The following is a 12,005-nucleotide window of genomic DNA, read 5'->3' as shown; positions in this document are numbered from 1 at the left end:
TTGCTGTTACGGTGTGTTTATTGCCATTGCCTGCCATTGTCATCAAGGATATAAACAACCATGGCTGCCTGAAGGGCAGATCTATCCCCCCTCTCTTAAAATGTGCCGGACTGTGATGATTGCAGTCAGGTTAAAGGTCAATAACATGCCGTATATTTCAATATGACTTAATTCTCTCTTTTTTTTTTTTTTTTTGTATTTGTGTTCTTACAATAAGTTTTTCGCCAATATAAATATATTTAATGTGTTTAATGTCACCGCTCACTTTTTGCTGTCTTGAAGTGCAAAAAATATATTTGGTGGAAATTATTTTTCTGCACTTCATTCAAAGGAACAATAAACATGGCTGTGTATATGTTCTGCACTATTCTCTCTAAAATAACTTTAAATATTAGTAAACCCTCAGTTCTTGAACGTCCCTGTTTTTGAAGAAATCGGTTTTCTAACAAAGATTTGTTTGCTTCTGTTTTCGAACGAAAATCAGTACTCAAATCTCCAATTTCTTCAAAGTATTTTGAGAACTTTTGATTGCTTTAGTTTTAGTTTTAGTGCATGTGGACCTATGGAGCTCTTGTCTTCTTCTGTGGCAGGTTTCAGTGTCACACTGCAGAGGCAGCAAAGCTGGAGTCTGAGGTGACAAAAGCTCAGGACACGATCAATGCTGCCCAGCAACTGATTTCCCAGCTGGATGGAGAACATAAGCGATGGAATACCCAGGTTGCGTCAACTACTGAAACTGCTATCGGGATTATGGCCATTTTATAGTAAAATTGAAGCCCAAAAGGCTTTGCATTGACAAAGAAATGGGGCCCTGATGTCTCGGGTCACTTATTTGGCTGCTTAAATTCTTTCCACAGCATCTGTCTGGGCGTTAATTAAAACACTCAATCTCGCCCAGACACACACTTATTCCCTCACACTCCCAACATTCCTCAACATTTCCCCCAGAGAATCACTTCTCTGTTTGGTTGGACTTCTTTTCACCCGACACGTACACATATGCAAAGTCACACTCGCGTCAACACTTTACTGTTTTAATTAGGCTTTACGAGATCAGGATTTTTTTTGCGGCCGATCACCGATCAGCAAGTCTATAAAAACGATAACTGATCACCTATCTGTGATCACAAAATGGCGCATTGTCTCTATTGAAATGATGTGTTCATTTACTGTATATACTTGTGTACTTAATTGTTCCAAAAATTATATTTACAATAAATAATGTCTCTTTGTTCATCCATTTATGTCAGTAAGACATATTGACAGCTAGAACAAATGAATTGCATTCTATGAGATAGCAGGAAGTACATACAATAATTATTGTATCCACTTTTTGTGACATTTTTGCTTGTTGGTTTCAATGTCTTAGCCTCTTCATAAAGTTGGAAATCACTGCTCTCGTCACATGTACTCTAATCAGTCAGGTCAAACCAACGTTACAAGATGACAGAAATAATGTCTGCTAATTTACTGTAATTAAGTTAGCTTATTGTAATTAAAAATACTTCACCCACACTGAAACTAAAGTATTCAACAAAACGTCAACAGCATGCTTATCCTGAACTGTTAGTGCTACCACCAGCTTGTTACGCTACACAACATTTTGTCGCCCACTTGCGAGCCGTATCGTATTAAAAGTACGGGAACATACCTCAAGCAGGCCTTAAACGAACATCCTCTCCTGAGCTCTGTTGACCACCAACACACTTTTTTATTCTTTTCGTACTCCTCCCTATAACTCCTTCTGTTGTTTGCCCCCATTATTATCACCCCTCCTCGGCACCCCCTAACAGTGACTCTCATGGATTAAACCACACTTTAAGTACGGTATTTGCTTTGCCCTTGCAGCACTGTATACATTATTCAACTAATTATTCTGCTACACTATTGAAAAATGTCTCTCATTTAATACACGGCCCATAATACTCAACCGTGTACATTGCTGCTCATGTCTATACCACACATTGATGTATCCTCTATATAGGAATTGCAGTTCTTGTTCACGCACCCAGATTAACCATCTAGTATAGGCGCAACACATATTTAAGACAAACCATTTTATTTTGATTTTATTGATTTATTTGAACTGTTTTTAACTTCAGACATTTACAGTACTACCTCAAACCACATGTGACCAGACTAAAATTAAACTATCGTATTTTCCGCACTATAAGGCGCACCTAAAAGCCTTTCATTTTCTCAAAAGCCGATGGTGCGCCTTATAATGTGGTGTGCCTTATATGTAAATCAATATTGATCCTTTAGTGCAGCTCCATCTAATGGATGCATAACGTAACCCCAGCATCTATTCTATGCGCCTTTTAATGCGGTGTGCCTTATATATGAAAAAAGTTTTAATATAGGCGATGCATTGAAGGTGCGTCTTATAATGCGGTGCGCCTTATAGTGCGGAAAATGTGGTAGCTTTTGGATTCGCATGTAGTGTGCACAATAGCAACGTGGAGTAAATGTGTTTTCATTGATCGGATTGCCGAATTAATACATAACTGATCAGGCAATTAGCATAAAATGCTAAATATTGACCGGTACCGATCAGAATGATCAATTGGTGTAAAGTCTAGTTTTAACACTGTACATGGTGACTTTGGTTTCCTTCATAATATAGTAATACAGTTTAATTACAGTGGAACATCACCAAGGCCCATATATATATATATAATATATATATATATATATATATATATATATAAATATAAATATGTAGATTGCGGAAAGTTCCACAGCCACATTATGAAAAATTGGTATTTTAGTAAAATTGGCTCCAAACTGAGATTACCATAAGAAATTAAGAGAGTATAGAGTGTTGAAAAGGAGAGCAATTTTGTTATTGACCTACCTAAGTCATGGCTCCATCCCTGATTTCTCCCATTTTTTTGTCTTTCTGTCCTTCAGATGTTGGAGATACAGAACGAGTTGGATACGCTCCCCGTGAGGGCCATGCTTGCTGCAGCGTTCATCACATATTTGTCTGCAGCTCCCGAAGATCGTCGTAGACTTTGTCTGGAAACTTGGATGGCTCAGTCGGGATTGCAAAGTAAAAGATCATTCAAACACTTGCACGTACACTCACATGGTCTCACACACTGGCTAGCAGTTGATTGTTAAATCAATTAAGCAGTTTCTAAACTTTAGTCCGTATTTTTATCAACTCGGCAATTTCTTGACCCTAAATGGAGTTTTTGACAAAATTCAATCAGGTTTCTGAACTCACCACGGTACAGAATCTGCTCTTATCAAAGTGCTAAATGATATAAGGTTGAATACTCAGGAAAGCTGTCAATTTTGGTCATGTTGGATCTCGGTGCGGGTTTTGATCTGTTAGAGCATATACTGCTGAACAGGTTGGAAACGAGGGCAGGAGTAAATGGAACGGTCCTTAAATGGTTTAGGTCCTACCATGAGGAAAGGAGCTATTTTGTAACCATTGGCAATGACTTATGGGATTCCTCAAGGGTCAGTTCTTGGACCCCTCCTGTTCACCCAGTATATGCTACCCTTGGGTCAAATTCTTCAAAACAAAAAGTGGCTTGGAAAATGGATGGATGGATGGGTATTAATTGTTTTTGAAGATGAAAACATGTTTACCATCCATTTTCCCAGCTGCTTATCCTCAAGAGGGTTGTGGGAGTGCTGCAGCCTATTCTAGCTATCATCAAGCAGGAGGCGGGGCACACCCTGAACTGGTTGCCGGTCAATCGCAGGGCACATGGAGACAGACAACAGTCGCATTCACAATCATATCTATGGGCAATTTAGAGTCTCCAATCAATGCATGTTTTTGGATTGTGGGAGGAAACCGAAGTACCGGACTCCACAAAGGCGGGGCCAGGATTTGAACCCCAGTTCTCAGAACTGTGAGCCCAACACTAACCAGTTGCTCCACCGTGCCGCCCCAAAAGATGTTTTAAAATGTTTTATTTTGATTGAACACAAAGAGAAATTCTGCTTTCTTGGAGGACGAGAGAAATAAGATATTGCAATCTGAGAATTCAGATGCATTAATTTGAGACTCTAAATTGACTCTAGGTGTGATTGTGAGTGCGACTTGTTGTTTCTATGTGGCCTGCGATTGTCTGGCGACCAGTTCAGGTTGTAGCTCAGCCTCTGCCCGAAGATAGCTGGGAAAGGCTCCAGCAATTAATCATTAAAATAGGTGTTTATTTGAATTATTAATGTAATTATTTTGATTAACGATTAGTTGTTTATTCATCAAATCATTATTGCACCTGAACTCGCTTTACACATTTCTGTTTGGAAATCACGCCAGTATGCAGAATAAGTTATGAATGTTTCCTCATTATACAAAATAACTCATTAGTGTTCTCATTTTTGGGTACATTTGAATAGAGTTTGACTTCAGGTCATTCCTTTCCTTGGAGAGTGAGCAGTTGATTTGGAAGAGTCAAGGTCTGCCCTCCGATGATCTCTCCATGGAGAACGCTATTGTCATATTACAGGTCGGGAACTAATTGTTATTCTAGACCTTATTGCTAATCTCATTCATATTAATTAGCTATAAAATCATAAATTATACTACAGATACCAGAATCCAGTTTTATGGTATTACGTTGTCTTGCCCCTCCCTTCATCATTCCATCACTCCTTCTCAACCCTTTTCTTCCAAGCTCCAAGTATCGAACAACTGCATTGAGTCTGTTATCATTCATGCAAACATATTACATCTGTGCATGTGTTTTGTTTCTCCATTTCTGTCTTATAGATCAATGAACTTAAATTACGGGTAAGGAGTTGCGCCATCGTAGCCCTAGTGTGCTTGTTTTGACTGTGCTTATGCCATACGCGTTATGTCACATTCTGAGCCTCTCACCGAAAATACTAGATAAAAACCTATTAACTCAATTTGTTTACTTTTTGAATACCTGCAAGAAACAGCCGGTAAAGTGTATGTTAATAGTCACAACAAAATAACTGCAAGCATAAATGGTACGTAAGTACATGGATTCAGCCTGTACACATTCAGGATAATTATATTTGCGCTGACACTAGTAAGACAGGGAACTATAAAAAGTACAGAGCCTAGGTGGGATTCGTACCCCTATACAAGATTGATGTGGACGAGTAAGCATAGCAACACAGCGAGAGAGCTGGTGTTTTCACTTGTGTGCACGTAAACCTCATTTCCTAGTTAAGTAATTCAACCCCCCCCTGTAGAGTACAAGACATCCTAGAATAACTAAACCATTTTTTTTTTCATTTTATTTTTTTCATTTCTTAGAGTGTTGCTTGTCCCTTTCTCATCGACCCTTCCTCCCGAGCCACAGAGTGGCTCTGCACACATCTCAAACAGAACCGACTTGAGGTTATCAACCAACAGGTAAATACATATATCTTACATCATTAACTATCATGTTACTGTATCATAACATTGTTATTAAACTGCACGGTAGTGCACACATCGTACTTGAGCAGTAATCTAGTAAATACAGCTACAATGACTAATGTATGGTGGTAAGCAACAACTTTGTCATGTGCAATATTTACACCAATATGATTAGAGATGTACATAGCAGTTTTACCTCACGTCATCATTTTTTAATCAAAGCAGATGCATTTGGTTAAATTATAGTTCTATTTAACATATAGTAGCTCAAGTACTTCAGTTGTTATGTTGTTTGACAATACTTTTTTACTATCTCATTGAAATTCCTAATGGTCGCACATTTATTTGTCCAAAAAGGACAATAACTTCATGACAGCCCTGGAACTGGCAGTCAGATTTGGAAAAACTCTCATCATTCAAGAAATGGATGGAGTGGAACCTGTGCTGTACCCATTGTTGAGAAGGGATCTCATCGCACAAGGTACACTTGCGCAAAAAACACGTTAGGTTATTGTTTTAAGGTTGTTAGGTAATATTGTTTCTCTCTATTATTTATCTCACATCCATCACAGTTTCCATTGAAAATACTGTAATACACATCATATTCATGAACACATTTGGAACAAAATCATTCCGGCTAATCTTCAATTGCCTTTTTAAATGCACGTCTCGTTCATTTTTTTCTCAACTTAATTTTTACAGTTTTGTATCGCACCCATACTTTTTCAGACATAGTTCATTTTAGTTGGAAAAACGATCAAGCGTAAAATTTAGGAACGGTGATTTGTGGCATACTGAAGCATGTGGGTAGCAGTTCCGCCCCCACCCAGACAGAGATTCTGGGTTCAAATGCCAACTCCCACCTTTTTTTTGCGGCATTTACTTGTTCTCCCCGTTCTCGAGGACCACATTGACGGGTTTAGAAGAAAGATTATGTTCTTTCATTACAAATTAAAACTGTTCCCAGTATCTTACTAAAATGTCTGTGACATAATTTGGTCAAAATACAAAAAACAATTACAATTGCAACACTCCACATGAAATTAATCCCTTTTAGGTGGTCCAGTTATGTCAGGCACAAGACACTGTACTACACCCAGAATTTTTTTTTTGCGTTTACTCATCACTTCATCATTAACCTGCCATATTAAACTTGTCTATTAATGTTCTGATTTGTGCATTTGGTCCACATTGACACATTGCCAGCACAAATACCCCATGAAGACAATTTTGGCGAGTATTTGAATATGTGCCCGATGTTAGAAGCCTTCATTAATAACACTTTTGACTAATTCCAATTTGTGCTAACACTGCTGCTCTACTTCTCTTTTTGTTTTGTCATGAAGCACATGTGTGTAGTCCAGATCTCAGAAATCTGGCCTAGCCTAGCTACCAAGTCATAGATGGCGAAACCTAGTGTGGTGGCAGGTATGATGTAAATTATCTGCGCAGGCGTGTAAGCCCCACCCCCAAATGCAATTTCATAAATCACTAGACAATGGGGTGTTGACCATGGGAGGAAGAAAGTGCAAAGAAAAAAGCTCATGCTGCATTGAAGCCATTAGAAAGTCTTTAAATCTAGTACTTTGGCTGATTTTAAAATAAATAAATAAATAATGTAAAGGTCAAGCTTGTGATTTACTTTTAAGAACAACCATTTTCTGTTTTTTTTTTTTTTTTTTTTTTTAATTTCTGATATCACCCTTTTGGATGCACGGCGCACCCAGGCCCGAGATACGTTGTACAGATTGGCGACAAGGTTATTGATTACAACGAGGACTTCCGGCTCTTCCTGGCAACACGCAATCCCGCCCCCTTCATCCCTCCCGATGCTGTTTCTGTGGTTACCGAAGTCAACTTTACCACCACGAGGGCAGGCCTGCAAGGACAGGTGAGCTATTTTTGTTGTCTTTTTCCCCAGTACCAGGTCGTCATCAAAGTCTACTGTACTTTTATCAATCCAAGCACTTTATATTGCTGCACCTGTGTCGTGAGTCGTGTATGTTTTTATTTGTTTATTTGTGCGTTTGTGGAAAGCTTCTGGCCCTGACCATACAACACGAGAAACCAGAATTAGAGACTGAGAAAACGAGGCTACTTCAACAAGAGGAAGACAAGAAGATCCAGCTCGCGCTGTTAGAAGAGTCACTGTTGGAGGTAGTAGACCTTTAACAAAGAAAAACAATGCTTGTTAACCTACGTCGTATGGTGCTTTATTTGATTTACTCGGGCATCACCTCTACATTTATCTCTTAACTAAACAGACGTGGATTGTGACTGGACCTCATATTTCACTCTGAATCCTTATTAGTCCCTTTCCCCAAACAGCCAGAAACTCCAAATGCGCGTTGTTTCGGTGTCCCAATTAAAGAGACGGTAATAAGTTTGGACTTTCTTTTAAGCTGTTTGTCTCGCGTTAAAATGTGAAGGCATAACTAATTTTCTACTTGGCGGCGGCAAAAACGAGGCTGCAATTCAGGCCCAACTGAAACACTTTGCCGCATAAACAAGAAGCCACAGAAATGGAATCCAAGCGCATAATCAATTGAGAATAAAAAAACCAAACATTTTCACTTTTGGAGAGAGTTCTGTCTGCTATTGTTAGCGTGTCGATAAGTTTGTGCTCTCTTGAGCTTCTGTCCTTTTAAAGAGTCTTTTAGTTGTTGCTTGTACATTTGGATGTGTTTTTCCTCTCAGCAAGACTAGTTCGTGTTTGCTTTTCAAGAGAATGCATTTCTATAATTGTGAGAATAAAACTGATAATACATGATTAGATTGTAATTGGACATGATTTAATGAATCGGTAATCAATCGCTAACTCAGTCAGAGGAAATAATTTAGTATTGCGGTATTGCCCAGTTTGTAGTAATTTTTTTTTTTTGATGGACCAGCAGTCACTAGTGCTGAAAGAAAAGTTGAATTACCTCCCTGCAAGTTTGCTAATGAGAATATAAGGATGCAATGACAAATAGTTTGTGACTGTCAAAGTTGGGCTCACATTAATGCATTCAACATCAAATACATTTATGCACAGGGTTGCTATGGAAACCCAAATTCATACACACCGGGCCATCAGCGGTACAACAAAACGTTGTTGAGATTTATTATGGTTACCTTAAGATTTCCACACTTCACTGCTTTTCCATTTACTTCATCTGAATGTTTTTGGTGAATGCATTTTATTTTCGGTCACTTTTAGAAAATAGGATTAGGGGATGGTTCGATAAATCTGTTAATGCCGCACATGAGACTGCTACAGGATGGCAGCACTCGCCAGAACGAATCTTGTCGCTGTCTTTCCTCCCACACGTCAGACGCTGGCTACGTCGCAGGGCAATATTTTGGAGAACCGAGAGCTGATAGACAGTCTGAACCAGGCCAAGGCAAGCAGTGCTCTCATCCAGGAGTCGCTACTGGAATCACACCGTCTGCAAGCGTCTCTGGACCAGGTATTTACACACCGTATAAAATCTCATCCTCCCTTATCAGCCCCACCATCAAGGCCAGGCAGTTAACCTGACGTATCCTCCCCCGTGTCTCAGTACTTGGCTGGAACCTTGCTCAAAAGTAGACCTTGAAGATTTTCCAGACACTACGTATGCGGATTACGTACGGCAGTAGTTGCAAGCCTCACGCCCTGAGACGTTTCTCAGAAATGGGGCCAATTGTTTGCTCCCTGGACTTCTTCTCAAGCGTGCAAGCTCTCTCTCTGATTCTTAAACACTATTTTCTTGCCTCATTAAGCCTGGCCTTTGGGCTACAGTAGTAATAAAACAAGGAACAATCTTGAGCTTTTCTTGAGGAGCATCTCGATCCTGCCATCACCTGCACATTTTCCCCAAGTTAGTTAGATATCATGTCTCCAGGGCTCACCCTTTTTCTCAGCCACACACTCCAGAATCTGATTGATATCAGAATTTATGTCTGCTTTAATGGCGTATTTGTGTACTGTATAAATTGTATGTGAAAGGCTCTTTTATCAAGGAAGTGCGTAACACAAGTGGTAGTTACTGTATGCAATTGAAATTGTTTTTGCGCTTGATAAAAACATGGAAAATAATCACAATCTATAGTAAATGTGAAGCCGTTGTCATAGTTGTTTGGATGTAATCTGATCCCTCACTACCGTCTGTTACTGTGGGCATTTTCACAAATTTAATAAGGTTGAGTAACGTGAGACTGGTGGGGATGAGTGTTCGCCACATGATGACATTCACATTCATACTTTGGCTTGCTTTAGTCCAGGGTTGTCAAACTCATTTCTTTCATTGTCGCTGGGCACATTGTACTTGCGGTTTCCCTCGGAGGGTCGTTACGGCTTTGAAATGATAAGCATCTTAAACCGCCTCATCGTATTTATACATGAAATTTATGAACTAGCTTTGGAATCAGAAATCAAGGGTAAGTGTTTTTTCCAACTATTGTTGTTGGATAACACAAAAATGCTTGTAATAGCTCAATGTTATCATTTATGACATGACAAAAATTAGAAATTTTGGTACAGATTTGAACAACAAAATCATGGAAGTTGATACATGATTTGCCTCCGTGGGCCACATAAAATCATGCAGGGGCCAGATCTGGCCCCCTGGCCGTGAGTTTGACACCTGTGCTTTAGTAGAACAGCAATATCAACTTGGCTATATGAACTAACTCACTCATGTCAACACAGTTATATTAACCAACTCAGTAATATTAACAGTAATATTTATTGTTGGCATTTCAAACTTCTAAGTGCAAGTTGTTAATTACACTGTCATCAACGAGAAAGCACTTTCCTACTAACACTATAGGTCTATTTAGCACATTTTTTTTTGTATCCCTGTTTTTTTAACCCACATTTCTTGTCTCACAATGCACTTGCTGTCACTCTATTCGTTTTCACGGTCTCCCTTTATCTTGAGCAAAATATTTTCCCCTTATGTATCACTATACCGTTTCTTCTTTGGATTCCAGGAGCGGGATGCCTACTTGCCTCTTGCAAAGAGTGCCAGCAAGATGTATTTTGTCATCACGGACCTGTCGAAGATCGACAACATGTACCGTTTCAGCCTCGCTTCATTTCTCCGCCTCTTCCAAAGGGCTCTTCAGGCCGAGAAGGTGACCCAATCCTTCACATCTCTTCGCTTCGAAATAACATTTTAATGCAGGCACATGTGTGGTGACGCGCACGCACATGCACGCGCACATACAAAATACACTTTTCCTTTTTCTGCAACTAAATGTTCTTTATGGCAATATTTGTATTTGTAATTCGGGAGCCACTTTTTCAGTAGTTTAGAAAATAAAAAGAAAATGTTTATTTTACTCAACCATATCACCTTTAATAACAAAAGCAGATAAACATTTTTGCACCGGTCTCTTAGTTTTTTTCCAGAGGTATATTTAGAGTACATATAAAGGTGTTGCAATAGAAAACTGCAAAAAAATAAAATAAATTCATTTATTTCAATTCAAATCGTGAAACTCAGACATTATACATATTCAATGAACAGGAAGATGATATATCTTATCGTTAATGCAAACCCAAATTCACTATTTCAAGAAATTAGAATATTACTTAGGAAACAATGAAAGATATTTTCAATTAAGAAACGACTGTATATATATATTTTTTTTTCCAGTGTTTGACTCTCTAAAATATGGGTTTAAATATTGGTTACATTTCAGAAGGCCAATTCCAACCTCATTTCCATAGTAACATTTTTATCCCTTTTTTAATGTAATATTTTGATTTCTGGGTGAGAATAAACAATTTTTTTTGTTATCTTAAGGTCAAATAATCAAATAAAGTCTGTAAATGTTTACTGTCTCTGTAGAATTAGGAGTTGTTAATAAAACCTTACCATTAAAGACCAATTAGTTTCTATCAACTTTCACTTTTTTTTTTAATCAGTTCCCAAACATCAAGAACAACTTCCCGAGCAAGTAAATTATTTCAATTGATTTTAGCACGCCTAGCCTTCTTTTTCATCTCTCATCCTATGCACGTGCATTTCTGTACACTGCAGGAAGCCGAGGATACTGAAGCCAGGATCGCTTCATTGGAAGCAAGTTTGAAGAGTATGGTGTATGAGTATGTTTGCCGCTCACTTTTCAAGGTATTACATTATTATTATTAATATCGTACCCAATGCACCGACAACATTTCATTAAACAGGGGAAAGGAGCAATGTTTTTTTTTTCCCGACAGATGCTGAACCAATCCAATAAGTGTAAAGTAGTTTAATTCGGATTCCCATTCAACAGAGTAGTCAAGCCTATTTCTATCACGCTATTTCCATTCCATAGCACATATAGTGAATTTTTTATGTAATTTCTATTCATGTTCGACATTCATTTCTGTTAACGGAGAATCAGGAAAAGACAAGCAGTTCCTTATTAGTCCTCTGCTGACTAACGTCTCGCAACTTTACAAACACACATGCCACTAAAACAACAAAAGGATCTTGTCAAAACTTGGAAACGGTTCTGCAAGTTGTCTATAAAAACCACAAAGCTTCAAAACTGAAGAGACTTCAAATCTTCGCGATGACAAATTTTCCCCGTCTATGGTCCATCCTCCCGTGACCCTCGTAAGGATAAGCGGCTAAGAAAATAGATATCTTCAATGCAAGTGATTCCACTCAGTGAACTGCTAGCT

General features: G+C 38.6%; 1 protein-coding gene across 4 annotated transcripts in view; it reads left to right on the top strand.

Annotated features, from left to right (window-relative positions):
- dync2h1 (dynein cytoplasmic 2 heavy chain 1) overlaps window positions 1-12,005 on the top strand; it is an 85,041-nt gene that overhangs the window by 39,213 nt on the left and 33,823 nt on the right. For all 4 annotated transcript variants that reach the window (XM_061827017.1, XM_061827018.1, XM_061827015.1 and 1 more), the window contains exons 65-74: window positions 591-717; window positions 2,914-3,055; window positions 4,369-4,478; window positions 5,258-5,356; window positions 5,720-5,843; window positions 7,090-7,253; window positions 7,400-7,519; window positions 8,677-8,811; window positions 10,319-10,462; window positions 11,374-11,463. In XM_061827017.1, coding sequence (XP_061683001.1) covers window positions 591-717; window positions 2,914-3,055; window positions 4,369-4,478; window positions 5,258-5,356; window positions 5,720-5,843; window positions 7,090-7,253; window positions 7,400-7,519; window positions 8,677-8,811; window positions 10,319-10,462; window positions 11,374-11,463 — 1,255 coding nt within the window. The remainder of the gene's footprint in view (window positions 1-590; window positions 718-2,913; window positions 3,056-4,368; window positions 4,479-5,257; window positions 5,357-5,719; window positions 5,844-7,089; window positions 7,254-7,399; window positions 7,520-8,676; window positions 8,812-10,318; window positions 10,463-11,373; window positions 11,464-12,005) is intronic.

This window comes from Syngnathoides biaculeatus, chromosome 8, assembly GCF_019802595.1.
Source record: "Syngnathoides biaculeatus isolate LvHL_M chromosome 8, ASM1980259v1, whole genome shotgun sequence".
NCBI lineage: Eukaryota > Metazoa > Chordata > Actinopteri > Syngnathiformes > Syngnathidae > Syngnathoides > Syngnathoides biaculeatus.
This window is presented reverse-complemented; position numbering and strand designations above follow the sequence as displayed.